The 17023-nt window shown below is 39.6% G+C and overlaps 1 protein-coding gene across 3 annotated transcripts in view; it reads left to right on the top strand.

The window, feature by feature from the left end:
* FREM2 (FRAS1 related extracellular matrix 2) overlaps positions 1 to 17023 on the top strand; it is a 161651-nt gene that overhangs the window by 81099 nt on the left and 63529 nt on the right. For all 3 annotated transcript variants that reach the window (XR_007473229.1, XR_004478336.2, XM_004282243.3), the window contains exons 5-6: positions 6778 to 6903; positions 7982 to 8233. Coding sequence is in view for 1 of the 3 variants with exons in the window: in XM_004282243.3 (XP_004282291.2) it covers positions 6778 to 6903; positions 7982 to 8233 (378 nt within the window). In the remaining 2 variants the exon portion in view is untranslated. The remainder of the gene's footprint in view (positions 1 to 6777; positions 6904 to 7981; positions 8234 to 17023) is intronic.

Here is a 17023-nt window from a genome sequence, read left to right as displayed (position 1 = left end):
CGAGGAGCAGACACCAGTGAGAGCCTGGTGCAAGTGCACCCCCTCCCCCTCCCTCACAGCCCTGGACTGGCCATGGGTAGAATGGAACCAAAGCTCCCAGATGGCCACACACAGATCTCACAGCTGTGCTGGGACCTGCCCCTGCCCGTCCGGGAGGGGCCCCCCGAGCGCAGTTCAGCTATCAGATGGGGCTTCGGAAGCCCACATTTTTGTCCAGAACACACTTATTTTGTTGCATAAAAGTGGAGACTGAAAAGGAGCTTTTGGTACTATTCAACAGAATGCTGTTGGAGCACAGAGAGGGAATACAGCGTTCTGCCACGATTATGGAAATCAGTAACTTCCTAGGCAGATGGGTTTAGTCATTGATTAAGTAAATCAGTAAATTCAATTTCCTCATCAATTGAAGCCTGGGGTACAAAGAGAAAAACTAAAATAAGCAGAGAACAGACTGCGGAGCAGAGAGGTAAGCCTCTCTGTGTCGCACCCCCTACGCCTCCAGGTGTTTGTGCAGCCTCAGGGTGCACACCCGTGGAAAATCTGCTACTGTTATGAGTTTTACCTCTCTCCTTCATCCTCCTCTGTCGCTTTGCTGTCCTCCCTTGTTTCACTTTGATTCCACAATCTCCATCTTTTGCATATGCCCATAGAAAGTTCCAGCTGGGAGGGGTTTTTAGGTGCATGAAATGTTTAACTCCTTTTCTGGATGAGGAACCCAAGAAATTGGACCACCTTTTAGCCTCTGCCTAAGTCAACCACTTGAAAGCTGTTTTATTTGGTTTTCTTTTAGAATCGGCAGAGATGGGTGAAATTACATTTCATTTCAGGGGATGGGCACTCCTCTGCGAAATTCCATTGAATGGTAGCAGTTGTCTTCTGTTAAAAGATCCGCTGCCACTAGGCTGGATTGTGATCAGAAGCATACAGCAGATTTCCATAAGACAAGAAGGGCTTTGAGGAAATTTCAGATCACTGTTATTCCTCCTGCCCTGTTTTCTAACCCAACTCAGAGAAGTCCGAAAGGATTATTCCTTAGGCAAAGGCTTTCATAATAATCATCATACCAATCTCTACCACACGGGAGTGCCCACTGTGAGCCAGACACTGCATTAGGACCTTTACAACCTTATCTTATTCCAACCTTATGTTTACAACTCTGCAATTTATGTATCAATTTCCAAATGAAATCTCTGAGGCTCAAAGAATTTATTTTCCTAAAGTCCCCCAGCTAGTAAGTGCCAGAGCCAGTGTTTGAACAGACAAATATATACACACACACACATACATGTGTGTATATACACACATATATGTATATACACACATATATGTGTATACACACATGTATGTATATATACGCATATACACATATATGTATATATACACATACGTGTATACACATATATGTGTATATGTATATATACACACATATATGTATATATACACACATGTATATATACACACACGTATATGTATATATATACACACACACATTTCCTCCAAAGCTCTTCTCTTTCCTGAATTATACGGTTGCCTGTCATTTCACATGAAGAAATAATGAAATCATATCCAAAATCATAATTAAACAGTATATTTTGCCATAACAGCATTGTTTCACCTATTCTTCTATATAAAAAAGTAATTCCTTTTATTCTTATTCTATTATCTTTTGTCTTTATACATCAAGCCTCAAATATATGAGTATAGGTGAATAAAAGCAAGTGTTCTAGGAAAATAATCAAGACCACTTTAGCCCTTGCATGATGTATCTGTGTGTTCAACAAATGTTTATTGAGCATCTGCTATATGCCAGGAATTCTGCTAAGAGCTAGGGATATATGCCCGAGTGAAGAACACACACTGACCCTGAAGCATCATATCACTCAGTGATTACATTCCACTAAATAGTTACCTTTAACAATACAGATGCTATGTGTTATGATAAGGGGAGCAATCACGGTGTTCACAGAAGTATCTAACCTGGGATGAAGATTCTTAACTTTCTTTATACTAGGTTCCCTAACCGTGAGAAATTACACCATCTTTCCTTACTCTTAGAAGCATATAGGTATTAATTAATATAAAACACTTTAATTTCTGGGAAGAGGAAAATATGAAGAACTAAAACTTTTGATTTCATATAAAGATCCCTTTCCTTTTTTACCGTGTGTCATTTCTAACCAGTAAAATGACTTTTATGTACTTTATTAGGAGAACACAACCTTAAATATAGGTATTTGAGTACAGATACCTAACATAGATATCTGAAGCCTATAAGTATTTTATGCAATTGTTTAGTTTGTACACTTGAAGTATCTGCAAACTTCTGATTGAAATGGGCTCATTCTGATATTTTAATGATGTCAAAACATAGCCATGAACTAGTGGATTAAAATATATGATCTCTAATCGTTTGTGGCGGGACTAGTTTAGGTTAATACTATATAATGTATAGTAGAGAATAAACATACTATTCTAGAGGAAAGTAGGGCTTATATCTCAAGAACCCTAATCTTATCGGAGACAAAGAAAAGGCAAACTTTCGTGTGCTGAGTGAACCAAACCCATTTCATGAGGTAGAATTCAGATGACATAGGCTGACTAATATATGAAATTCAAATATTATTACTTTTAAAATTTTGTACCATCGGAAATGTTGACATAAAGAGATCACTGGCTAGGTGACATTTTGACATGAGTGTGCTAAAACAGAAGGTCCAGAATTAATGAAATGATAGTCAGTTGCAGCTGATGACACCAAAATGATAAAGCACGCAAGAGCTTCAACTTCAGTCAGTGTCAGAGCTTTCTTCTTTTTGAACTCTATTGCTGTGCAGCATGGGTCATTGTCTTAAGAGAAAGAAAAAGATATTAAACACTTGTTCAAAGGACAAGCACACATTTGTACATTTTTGGCCCCAAAAAGGTAGATAAGGAAAAAGGTGGTGCAAAGTAAAACTATTTCAGTGATGGAAAACTTTCCAAAATTTTCTACATTCACAAAATAAAAACATTCAATGATATGAACAAAGATTACTCAGAGTTTCACTCTAACCAAAGTATTAGCATAGTGCTTCAGAATAATTTTTGGACCTCATGGTATCCTGATGTGAACTTGTAACACTTATTGTCATTGTGACTTAGATATGTTTTCATTATTCTGTTCTTTTAAGTCCCTGTTAAATTAGCCTATATTACCATATCCGTTTCAGAGTTAAAACAAAACAAAACAAAACAAACGATTGAAATGTTAGAAAGCTTCCCACTGATGTTCAAACATCAGTGGCAGACTCCACACTAAGTACCATTTGTTGGCTAGTCTGAGGGCACTGGAGCAGCCTGAAGATGTACCAGAATATCTTCTGAGTTGTTTTTGAATGTGCCAAACTGTTTAAAGATGATGAACACTCAGTGCCTTCATCTAGGCCCTGCATTTTCTTTCCCTTCTTTGTTCTATTATAGGAAAGATTTTTAGGAGATATTTTTCTCTCATGTTTTTAGCAGAGGCTGGTGTTTTTGTAATCCACTCAGTATAATTGAGAAAAGGACATCTTTCAAATGTAGCTACAACTATTTTGTTTCTGAGAACAGAAGTCATTTTTTTGCCTAAGTTACAGCACAGTCAAAACCTAAAAATAAAAATTGCCATTAGATAAATCAAAGTACTCCTTTCAGTACAGTCACATTGACTAATAAAGCACGCGTTCACTTTATTCCGCTTTATCTTTCAAAACAAAGAATAATGAAACCAATCTGAAAATATAAAAGTAACACATGTTCATTGTCAAAAATGGACAGATTTAAAGAAATAAAAGTCACTTGCCCTGCCACGTGAAGATAACCACTGTTTACACCGAGAGGATGTCCCTGCAGTCATTTTTTTCTGTGTCTCTATTGACTTATTAGAGAGTTTACTATTTCCGTAATATCACCCTTGTTTTGTCTCTCGGTGTATATAGGAGCGTGTATCTGTTAATCCCAAACTCCAAACTCCCCACCTTTCCTCTTTGGTAACCATAAGTTTTATTCCACTGTAAAACTTTCCCACTTCTCTGCCTGCCTTTGGGTCTCAGCCAAATACAAGTGATGGTGGCTGGATAAGTAGCCTTTGCTTGTTTCATCCCACTGCGTGGTCCTTGTATATTTCCACAGGATCCTGCCCTGAGTAAAAACCAAAGTCCTGCCAGTGGTCCTGAAAGCTCCGTGCGATCCACTCACCCCCACTCATCATCACTTCACCGGCCCATGTTCTGTCCTCTCCTCCTTGCCCAGTTTACTCAGACCATCAAACCACACTGGTGTCCTGGCCATTCCTTGCATATACCTGGCCTGAACACTTGTTCATTCCCTTTGCCAGGAATTCTCTTCCCTAAATTACGCACATAGGATATCTCATTACCACCTTGCCATCTCAGCTCAAATGTAACTCTATCACAGACACTTTCCTGTATAATACAGACCTGCCGTGGCGCATACCATGCCCCAGCCCTCCCTCCACCCTCCACCCCCCGCGCCCCCCTGCATCCCCGCCGGCACACTCCATCTTCTTCATATCATTTGTCACCTCCTGGCATACTATATATTTTCTTGAATATGTGTTTATTTTCTTCCTCCTCTCCACCCCCAACTAGAAAGAAAACTCCATAAGACCAGGGATTTTGCTTACCTCCATGGCTCCTGTGCCTGGTTCAGTGTCTGGCAAGAAGGAGTCAACCAATCCATGTTTGATAAATGAATAATTAGTTATTAAATCTTACATCCACAGATTTTTTTTAATGATGCCATTTTTTCAATTGCTGTATCAGTCAGAGTCCCAGGAGAAAAGAAATGGCACATTCAAAATTAGCAAATTTAAAATAATTTAATAACATGACTTTTGCAAAGATGAGACCGAGAATTGGGAAACCACCAGGTTTAGTTAAGTGCCCCAAGGCTGGTAAGAGCGGATACCATCACCACCTCTAGGCCTCGGGGGAAAGGGAAGGAGAAGTTAGCTGGACCAGTGAGCGAGCTAGGGTGGCCAGTGGGCACGATGACCGTTACTTGGTGGGGTACAGCCAGCTCTGGAACCTTGAGGGGAGCCAGGGGGACGAATGCTGACCCCACGTTGCTCTCACCCTCCAAGTCCTGCCTGTGCTGTCAGCCAGAAACAGAGCACAAGGGAAACCTTTGATGTGGTTCTCATTAGTCAGCCCCTGGAGCACAGGGCAGGGTGGAGAGGGGTGGAACGTGGACCTTGACGGCCAGCGTCCACTATTCCAGCGTCTTTTATAATCATCCAAAGCAGTGTGGCTTACTGTTTTAAAAATAATCATGAAGCATTTTCCGTGTGTGTGTGGGACTTTCAGTGAAACAGACTCCCAGGCAACTTCCAAAGTATCTATTTGAGGGTTATCATGTCAAACTGTTGAACTAAACGTTCTATTGAACTAAATGTAGTTTTACATTGAACCACGATTTCCAACAATTTAATTATGCCATTTTTATTATTTAGTGTACCTTTGCGCTACCTTAAAAATGAATCCGTGAGACTCATAGTATTATATAAGTATAATGTATACTCTGTGCTATTGTTATACCTGTAGAGGAGGAGGGAAACCACAGATGTGTCCCTTACAGTGATGCATACATTTCTAAATTCTAAAGGGACTGCTGTTTAAAACACAATAAACAAACAAAAACACCAAGTGTCAAACAATGCATTATTATACTTTTATTTTTTTTTAAATTTATTTTTTAACATCTTTATTGGAGTATAATTGCTTTACAAAGGTGTGGTAGTTCCTGCTGTATAACAAAGTGAATCAGTTATACATATGTTCCCATATCTCCTCCCTCTTGCATCTCCCTCCCTCCCACCCTCCCTATCCCACCCCTCTAGGTGGTCACAAAGCACCGAGCTGATCTCCCTGTGCTATGCGGCTGCTTCCCACTAGCTATCTACCTTACATTTGGTGGTGTATGTATGTCCATGCCACTCTCTCACTTTGTCCCAGCTTACCCTTCCCCTTCCCTGTGTCCTCAAGTCCATTCTCTACGTCTGTGTCTTTATTCCTGTCCTGCCCTTAGGTTCATCAGAACCATTTTTTTTTTAGATTCCATATGTATGCGTTAGCATACAGTATTTGTTTTTCTCTTTCTGACTTACTTCACTCTGTATGACAGTCTCTAGGTCCATCCACCTCACTACAAATAACTCAATTTCGTTTCTTTTTATGGCTGAGTAATAATCCATTGTATGTACTTTTAATCATTAATCATTCAAAATGAACACGTTTGGGGTAAGAAAAAATAATAATAGAGTGGACATTACAAGATCTGAGTTGTAATCCTGACTCGACCAGTAAGAGTCCTTGACAAATAATTTCAACTCTGTGGGTCCATGTTTCCTCATCAAAGTAAGAGGTGAGACAGGATGACTTCTGAGGCCTCTTCCAAGTCTAAAAGTCAACTACTCCAACAGAAGGTGGAGATCTTTCCCGAGAGAACAAAGTTGGACTTAAAGGAAGTGTGTCAGCAGCACTTATTAATTGAGAAAAAAAAAGCAATTACTGGAGATAAAAGCAATGTTGGGTCTTATTTCTAGGTTAAGAATTCACTAGCCCAGAGCCTACACACTCTATACCTGCTTCTTCTCCCCTGTCTTCCCTCCGTCCCCTCACACTGCGCTATTCTAAAAGAATATGCCGGGGAAATGATCAATCATGAGAGCAATTAATTTGCACAGGATTATGTCATATGTAAGACGCTCAGACAAAAACAATTGTGTTTTCTCCTTAGAATCAACTGTATTCATCCCCCAGTCTGAATACTCCATCGAGGAGGACATTGGTGAACTTCTCATTCCCATCAGGAGAAGTGGAGATGTGAGCCGGGAGTTGATGGTGATCTGTTATACGCAGCAAGGTAGCTCGATTTGCGAGTGAACTAAAATGTCCCCGTGAAGATATAAATAAGCCTCTTTAACATGTTGGAGGCATAACATTATGCCACGAAGGTTATACTTTACTAGTCCAGTTTTCAAATAGGAAAAAAGCATGCAGGCGGATGTCTTCCTTCACTGTGGCACCTTTGAGGATCTGGAAGGACTCTGCTGCTTATTGGAAACATTTCTGATTCATTTGGTTACTTTAATACTCAAGGCCTTTGGGGTTGTAAGAAGTTGAAGCTCCCCTCTCCCGCTCAAGCCTGCTCAAGTAGAAGGGGGTTATTGTTAAAAACAACAACAAAAAAAGAGGCAAAGAAATGCATACCCAAGGAAAATAAACTAATTTCAAACTGGTCTGAAACTCGTAGCAACCAAATTTCAAAACATTTGTTTTGCTCATTGAGTAAGCTCCCTCCAAAAGGTGATTTTATGCAATACAAAATTAAAATTAATACATAATACTCATTAATATACTAAATACCTTTCTAGGAAACAGGTAGACTTTTCTAAGAATGTAAAAGAAAAGGTCATAAATGCAGTTGACACTGCAGACTTTCATTAAAATTTTCATTAACATATGTGAGTTGAAAGGCAGTAAAGAATCGTGGTCAAAATGCAAATTTTAGGATCAGCCTTGAGCTCTGGGTCCCAGAACAAGTGGTTGGACTTCTGTAAACCTCAGTTACCAAACGTGTAAAGCCCAGTAGGGTGGTTAAGAGGATTACGGAAGCAATGCATGTAGAGCGCTTGGCACTTTGCCTGCACACAGTAAGCATTTGAATACTAAGCTATTATTCTGTATTATTGTGTTGTTTTAAAAGACCACTGGCAGGAAGCAGAGGAGAAAACCCTTGAAATGTACTATTTGTCAGATGTTGGAGACCATTATAAAGGTGACTTATGATGCTAGCACAGTATGGAGGAGTTATTGCAGTTTCCAGGGGTGTTCATAGATACGATGGGCCATGAAAATGCTGCATATGAAAATAATCGTTTCTGGAGGTACCCTTGTAGTATGTCCTACATAAACCCCTTTTGGATTCTCTCTGTTTCCAGGAACGGCACGAGGAACTGTGCCAACATCAGTGCTGTCCTATTCTGATTACATATCCCGGCCCGAGGACCACACCAGTGTTATCCGCTTTGACAAAGACGAGCGGGAAAAAATGTGCCGCGTCGTTATAATTGACGACTCCTTGTATGAGGAGAAGGAAACATTCCACGTTCTCCTGAGCATGCCGATGGGTGGGAGAATTGGATCAGAGTTCCCAGGGGCTCAGGTTACGATCATCCCTGACAAAGACGATGGTAAGTACTAATTTACCCGAAAATTATTCCTCCTACCAGGCGCACCAACGTCAGGCACAACCTTCTAAACAGAAGGATGAGAGTGCAAAAGAATTTTCACATGCACGTTTATCTTATGCTTGATTTTATAGTGCGATTAAGATTCTAAGTTGGCTGCATCTATCAATTTGTCTTTCATGATTTAGTGTTTTCAAAGAGCAAAGTCACACCTATGTGTTTTCACCTGTGTACAGTTTCTTTTACAACACCATTTATCATTAGGTGATTGAACTTTAAAAATTTCCTGGTGAAGAATTGAAGCAATTTTAATAGACAATTTATCTTTTTGTTTGTTTGTTTTGCTTTGATTGCAAAAGCTTCTATTTTGTAACTTTAATCTCCATGTTTGAACTCGTTTAACAAAGAAACCCATCAGACGAGGCTATTAAACGAACGAGGAAGGTAATATATGGAAAATTGAGTCTAACAGGCTTCCCCAAAGGGGGAGGGTTTATCCTAGACTACTCTTCCTGAGGGAAACCTAATTCCCATAAAAGAATCCCTCTTTCTGAGCAGAAAAAGGAGCAAAAGGGTCTTCATCATCACAGCTCAAAAAAACAGTTTGTGCTTTCTTGTGAGAAAAGAGAACAAGAGGAAAGACCGTGAGTCATGTTGTCATGAAAGTGAGAGCGGTAAACTGAGAGATAGGACCCCAGGACTTGAATATTTTTCTGTCCGTCTTGAATTTTCCTCATGGTAGATAAAAAGAGGAACAAACTCGGTGGATGAATCTTTTGGTTCCCAAACTGGAGGAGAGTCAGAAGACTGTCATTCGAAAGAATCTGAAAACTCAGGAAGTTAAAAATTACCTACCCGGGAAGTGCTTTGATGATTGTGATAGTTCAGTTAAAAAGGCTTTAACGTGTCTTGTGAGCTTATACTCTGTTCCAAGCCCAGCGCTGGGTCCTTTGTACATTATGCTCCGAACAATCCTGTGAAATATATAATAACGTCTGTTTTTTACTGAGAAGTAATGAGAATTAGAAATGATTTTATCAAGAAGGATTTGAAGAAAGTCTTACTTCTACCTTAAACTTAGATAATGTCCGGTAGCTTTAGTTGACTAGTTTAATAGGAAATTCTATTTTGTATTTAAATATACAGAAATTTTATTTTAAATTCAGTTGATCTCAGAGAAGAAGCCAGTATTTTGAATGTCAGCCAGAACATAATTAGTAGCCCACCCTAAACACCTATCTGCTATCTAGATAGCTCTGTTTTTATTAATATAGATAGAAAGATATAGAGCTTTAATTTTAAAATAGAAAATACATTTAGTGATTCCTTTGGTTCAGTTTGCTTTGTTGGCAAAAAATTGTTTCCATATGGATTGTTACAAGATGCACATGGGAAAAAAATAAATGTTCAGAAAGAAACTATTATTTATTAAGCGCCAGGCATTTTCACTTGTACATTGCTAGATCTTTTCAAGAGTAAAGCGTGATGTCAATTTTTTACATATGACAAGGCTGAGAGAGGCCAAGTGATCGACTTGAATTTACAAAGCCAGTATGTGGCAAAGTTAGTATTATCGGAGCCCCGTATATGACCTTTCCATACTGCCACTCTGCCTCTAGAACAGGTGCCTAGTGGCGACAAGTTTGTGGAACCACAGGTACAGTATCTACTACGACATAATATTTGTTAAATGCTTATTAGCATCAGTGTTTCACTTGAGCGTTACAGTTCCCTGGTGTAGACAGCTAAAGAGGTGTTAGGAGTGGGGTAGCCAAAGCCCTCAGAAGCTTTTCACCCCAGAAGAGGACTGGGGAATTTGGATGCCACAGGCTTTGATTTTAAGGCATTAGAGTACCATGCAAACACTGGACCAGGAGTTTGTCAGGAATGTTACCAGCAATCACCCAGCCCCCGTTTAATAGAGCAGAAGTCCTGTGTCTACCTCTCTGTTTTCTCCCATTTGTCCTTTCCCTTCCACTTCTAACTTTTTATTTTATTTTTTAATCACTCAGGTCTCACTAACGTCTTACCTTGTGGGAAGCACCACAAGTTTTCTAAGGATAAAATAAAACAAAGCAAATAAATAATCCCTACCCTCAGAGAGCTTTCACTGTAATGAAGGGAACAAGGCAAAGGTACACTGAACAGACTCACAAACATAAAACCTCACCAGAAAGTACACGATTAACTATAAGCACATACAGTGGTATCCTCGACTTTAAATAAATTCACAACGTAAAATTTTAACTTAATAAAGTACAGCACAAATTTAGCTTTGGAAGAAGGAACTTGCCACTTTAAAGATCCCCTCGTGGAGTAAATCAAGAGATGGCATCTCTGGATAGTGTCACATTGCAGTTTAGTAAATATTTGTTCCTTTCTTCAGCACATAGTTTTTAAGACTCAAAAATTCACTCATTCATACATCTATTCATTAAAAATATGAGTTAAGCACCTCTGTACTCACATATTTCTCAGTGCAATAGCAACAAGGGGACACGAGCTCTGAACTCATGGACTTTTCAGACTCTGGGGGGTACACAGATAAGTGAACAGGCAAGCATAAAATAAATGTAATAAGTGCTCTGCTGAGGAAGGAACATCTTTCTCTTTCAGGAAGAGCTTCTTTGAAAACATGATTTCTTAGCTGAAATTTGAGGACAATATCAGAGTAACCAGGCAGACAGAGAAGGGAAGTGTGTTCACAAGTGCAAAGGCTGAACGCATGTGATGCTTTCAGGGAACTGAAAGCTCGGATATAGCACAAATCTACAGCTCAAAGGAGTGAATAACAAAGAAGAATTTGGCTGGGCAAGGAGTTAATCTGATAGGATTGGGTAGCCATGTAAAGAAGTTGTGTTTTATTATTGAAATAGAAATCAGAAACTCTGACAGGTTATAAGGAGAGTGACAAAATCAGATTTGCATTTTTGAGATATTACTCTGCCGTGGCTAAAATGCAGAGACTAGATTGAACTGCTCTGAAGGCTGTTGGAGAAATATGGGTGCTAGGTGATGGCGGCTTGAACAGGGTGGTTGTATGAGGATGAAGAGACCAGGGAGCATGGACATGACATGGGAATTGACTGGACGTGAAAGGCTGGAGGACAGGAAAGTCCAAAGAATGATATCTTCGTTTCCAACAGGGCAGTTGGGTTAAGCGTGGTGCAGTTCACTGAGACAGACAAAACAGGAGTAGAACTGGTATAGGGACAAAACAATGAGTTCATTTAGGACGTGTTAGTTTGAAAAGGCTGCATGACTTCAAAGTGCTGGATATGGAGTAGGCAAATGGAGATATAGGTCTGGAGATTAGGACAGAGTTATGCACTAGAGACATTAAATTACATGTTATCTCTATTGATAATAATAAAAGTCATACAAGATGGCTTATACAAGAGGATAAGATGGCTTCAGAGGACATGCAAAAATGGCCCTCATATGACTTATGATGTGGACAGATTTTACTTGATTTTCATATTTTTTAAAAAGGAGCACATTTCACGAATGTTAAGCAGAGATGGGAAAGAGTGAAGAGAAAGGTAGTTAATGTAAGGGTATGACAATCCAGCAAAGAAAGTGCTAAAAAGAATCTAAGGATCAAACATGTTTCAGTGTCTAAGTGCTGTCAAACATTTTTAATCTGTAATGTCTAACATGCAGCAAGCTAGGACATTATCTTCATTCCTCTTGCTATTCCAAGCTTTGGGGGATCTTTTTTCAACATGCAACTATTTCACTTGTTTTTTAAATAATAGGAAAGATAAACCTAAAACTTATTTTAGAGAAATTTGCTTTGTGATCATCTTTGTTGGGATACTTCATATCTTATGAGCTTTGGGGTCAACTTTTATTAATGTCTCTGAACCTCAGTTTCCAGGAGTAAAATGAAGAGTTTACCTATTACCTATATTTTACTAATTTTTCCTATATTTTTTCATTTTAGAAGTTGAAATCTTACGATGTACATAGTTTATAAGCGAAAACAATACTGCTACACATAAAGTACTGTCTATGCAGACTTTCACCAGTTCATCATGGAAAGAAAGAATGCCCAGGTTAATGGGGAGAAAGTCAAATTTCATTCAGGTGCAATAATACAGTTACTAACAGTTATCACATTTGAACACTTACTACGTACAAAGGACTTTACGTGAATTATCCAGTTAAATCTCAAAATAAGGTATCTTCTCCATTTGATTCATGGAAAAATTAGACTTACAGAGGCTAAGAAAATTGCTTAATGTCACACAGATGCAAAGTGTTGGATATATGTCCTAAATTTAGGTCTATTTAAGATTTGATTTGCTTCTCCACTAGGCTATAATGAATCCTGAAATTCATCAAAGGGATTAAAATACGTCATACCTAATGACATAACTGAAGGGATACGATTGTCATAGAATCTAGAAAAGGATAATCCAAACATAGGTCAACATTGGTCAAGGGAGGGGTGTTGTTTCTGAAGGTGGCCAATTGCTCAATCACTAAAATTTTATGTCGTTGGAGTAGGGAAAATATTTAAGCCTGCTACACAATCTGAGTGAAATATCCTGCATGACTTTCCAACACTTTTTGCTCTGATTGCTGTCTCCGTTTCTGTGGTAATGGGCATACCAGATGACGAGTCCACCGACCAAATGTTCCCGGACTAAAAAGAAACACATCCTTTATAACTTTGTAACTCAAAGCAATCTGAATTTTTAAAAAAGGAATTGATTCTCCAAAGCTAGATTATTCCACAGTGAAATTATAGGATACCGTTTCTGTGACTGCAGAGTGAAGGACCAACACCTGGATGGAAAGTCACTTTTCTTAGGCGCAAATGTTTGAAAATCTCAGCTGGGACCAAAGGTTTTCTCTGTACTCTTAATTATATGAGAGTAGAGCAGGGGCTCAAAGGACAGAAATATGTCCTGATTAAATCTGTATTACATCTTTAAGAAACCGCTAAACTCTTCACTGTGTTTGGAAGAGACTTACACGTGAACAACATGCTGACACAAGAACAGTGCTCTCATTTTGTGCAGATATCCTGAACATCAATGCCTTCAGTCCTCAGTACTTCAGTAAAGGTTACAGTTTAATACTACAGCATTTGTTCCTTAGGAAGAGTATCAAGTCAGTGCTAACAGTATTTCACTAATCTTTGCTGTCGGTCTTTGGTAGTTAATTAAGGAACACTTAAGCTGAACCCATTTTCAGCTTTTGTGTGCCCACCCGCAGGGGTTTTCACTAAAGTGGCTGCCTTCCTCGACCCCCCTAGAAAAATTACCATGCTAGTAGGTATGAACCAGAGACACGTAAAAGGCAGCACAGCATGGTGAGCCCTGTAGTAGATGTAACTCAATTCAGTGCCATTCGAAAGCTTCCAGACATCAGAAAAGCTTTCTCAACAGCAGGAGTACCACAGAGAAGAAAGCATTTCTAGTGCTAGAAAAATACATCGTGGTATGGTGTGTGGGTGAAATAGGTTTTATGCATTTGTACTGAGCTGAAAGGCTTGGTCACCGTCTTGGTGACCAAGAAGAATAGTATTCTTCTTGAATACTATTATTTGCATTTATGTAAACTCCAATTAAATAACGCCAGGCCAGTCTTTGTAAGGAATGGCCAAACTCAGTTAAACTAACAACTTGACAAAACAAAGTTACATTCTGCATTTGGTATGCTTGGGTTAGAAAAATATTAAAAGATCAAGACATGGAAACATGAGTTTCTGACTGCTCAGAATATGAATGCATTGAAGCCCTTAACAGACTATTTAATGTAGTTGATAATGCTAAGGATTCAGGGAAAGCTAATGGATGTTTAATGAGTGTCTGGTCTGTGGGGAGGCGTTGCAAGAGTTCGCTGAATAATAAAGATTATATTTTTCCACATTGGAAGAATACTAGTTGAATGATGTAGATATTACACCGTTTGAAAACGAACATAAGATAAAGGAAAACATATGAAATGTCTTGCATTTAAAAAAATATTTAATCTCACATACCACACACAGAGCAAATATTTATTGTGCACTTACTAAGTGTAACAGGTGGGGACTATAAAGGCACTTAAGACATAGGCCGGGATCTCAGAGAGCTTAAAATCTATTTGGGAAAAAAAACACCTAAGTACGTTAAAGGTTAAAGGAGAATAATTTAGTTCGGTAATAATTTGAAACACCACAAAGCAGACAGAAGGCGGCAGTGTGATTAAAAGCAATGGTATGATCACTCTGTGAGTCAAGAGGAGGAACAGATAAAGGCTTTAACAGATGGAAAGGATTCAGGTGAATGGAGAATAAGGCAAAGTATTCCAAGATCGCATGCGTGAAAGCAGGAGGGAGAGAAAGACATGGGAGCAGAGGGCAATCCAACTTGGCCACATTGCCTTTTCTGAGAGAGGCTCATTGCCCAGCTTCCAGGATTAGGTGTTAGGAGATCTGGGCTGTGGATGCATTTTTGCTGCTTTCTAGTCAAGGAATCTTCACCAATCCACTTGTCTACTTGTACCTGTTTTCCTCATTTGAGTACATTATCACCTGAATTTCTTATTTTACAGAATCTTCATGAGGACCAAGTAGCATCTGTATGAGAGCACTTTAAAAACTAGCTCAACTAAAGAAAGGGTGGGAGGCATTGGCAGTTGACTCTGGAAAAATTGGTTGGAAGCACACTGTGGGTGCCATTGAATGAGATAAGAAGTTCTGACTTTACTTCGTAGGGAGCACCCAAAAGTTTCTGGACAAAAGAGCGCAATAGGGCTTCCCTGGTGGCGGGGTGGTTGAGAGTCCGCCTGCTGATGCAGGGGACGCGGGTTCGTGCCCCGGTCCGGGAAGATCCCACATGCCACGGAGCGGCTGGGCCCGTGAGCCATGGCCGCTGCGCCTGCGCGTCCGGAGACTGTGCTCCGCAGCGGGAGAGGCCACAGCAGTGAGAGGCCCACGTACCGCAAAAAAAAAAAAAAAAAAAGTGCAATAATCAGAGCGATGTTTGGAGGTTATTAATTCGATAGCAGTGTAAGTGAACAGAATAGGAGCCAAAAAGGGAAGTGGACCTGTAGGGGGAGGACGTTGGGACTGGAAAGGAAACAACCTACCGCTGAGAATAAAACCTGCTAAGACTTGGACCTCATGTAAGGAGGGAAATTTAAAAATATGTATCTAAAAACGTGTGTGCTTGACAGGTTCAAGGAATGGAGGAACCATTCGTTAACAGGAAGTTAAGAGAGAGAACCAGTCTAGGGAAAGGAAGCTGAGAGAAGATGAGCAATTCTGTTCAAATATGCCGAGTTCAATAATGGAAGGTTATTAGAATGTATTTCTACTAAATGTTAATGTACAGGTTGTTTTGGCTGTTAGCTGCAAATAGTAATTAAGTGTTACTTGTTATGTTACAAGAAAATTGTGGAAATGTACAAAATGAAGTATATTATTGGAGTTGTCACGTAACAAGTGCACCTTTAGGCCTTTAAAACAAATGGGTTTTTAAAATAACTTTAAAATAGTGTGGTTTAGTTCCCTCGTTCTGTACCCCCATTGGGATAAACATAAACCATTTTATGATATAGAGTCACTTCACAACATTTTTTTTTTAATTGTAATGGTTTCAGGAGAGGGCTTTCGAAATTACAGGATTAATTCATTTTTAACAAACTCATGAAGGGGAGAGAGCAGGAAGAAAAAGAGCATTGGTGAATATGAATTGGAGGGGAGAGAGAAGGGAGACTTCCCCGGCTTGGCCTTAGGAGGACCCACAGGGTCCCAACCCCCAGTCCTCTCTTCTTAATTCTGGACCTGGCTGAACTCAGAGCCCAGCAGGCCAGCTGTTAATAGGAAACAGCTCCACGTGGGGCTTGGGTACAGGGACACAAATTAAAATAAAGGCAAGTAAGCAGGGGTCCGAGGCTGCTGGAGTGGGTTCATTAGCAACGGGGTACCTGTTATGGTCACCGGCTCTAAAGGACCTTGCTGCTATGCTGTTGGGAACTGATTTTTTGAAACTGTTGATGCATTATACTGCTCACAGCAGGAAAGGCATTCAGAGCTTTGTTCCTGTGCACACACACGAGCTTGGCAAGCAGCCGCTTGAATCTCTGCTGCCAGTCGCATGAAAACATTCACCGCTATTACCAGAAAAGGCAAAGGCTCCAGAGTTCTTTGTGAGAACAGCTCACCGTTTTGTATAACTTACATTGAAGAATGACCTTATGGCTCACCAGAAAGTGAGCACAGGGAACTGTGCCAGGACATAAGGACAGTTCACCCAGAAATAAGCTCTCAGATTCATGGAATGTAAACTTGCAGATGTGTTGTCTGCTAGGGTAGTTCTAAGATATTAAGGTTACACTATTGAATAGGATCATACTGTTTGCACTATTAAACTAACTCATGTCTCTATGTTTCAGGGCTCCATAGATATCATATATGTCATGTAATGATAAGTATAATATATAGTTATTGTAACTATAACTATTATAACTACTATATATGATAACAATAACAGGTGTGCTAAGCCTCTTACTTGAATGATTTCATTTAACACACAGACACACAGACTATGAGCCTGGTTGTGTTATGCCTCAGTTTTATTGTCTTTGGGCGGTTAGGTAACCTGCTCAAGGTCAAACAGTTGAGAAGCATTTAGCCAGGCTGACCACAGAGTCCATGGCGCCAACTGCTATGCGGCCCACTTCATACTGTACTGGCAGCATGTGTATTTAATAGATATTCTACACTGTATATTCTACCCTGTAATACTCAAAAATAGCATGAGGCATGCTAATAGAAATGAAGCAAACTGTATC

The sequence above is a fragment of the Orcinus orca genome, chromosome 18 (genome assembly GCF_937001465.1).
Source record: "Orcinus orca chromosome 18, mOrcOrc1.1, whole genome shotgun sequence".
NCBI lineage: Eukaryota > Metazoa > Chordata > Mammalia > Artiodactyla > Delphinidae > Orcinus > Orcinus orca.
This window is presented reverse-complemented; position numbering and strand designations above follow the sequence as displayed.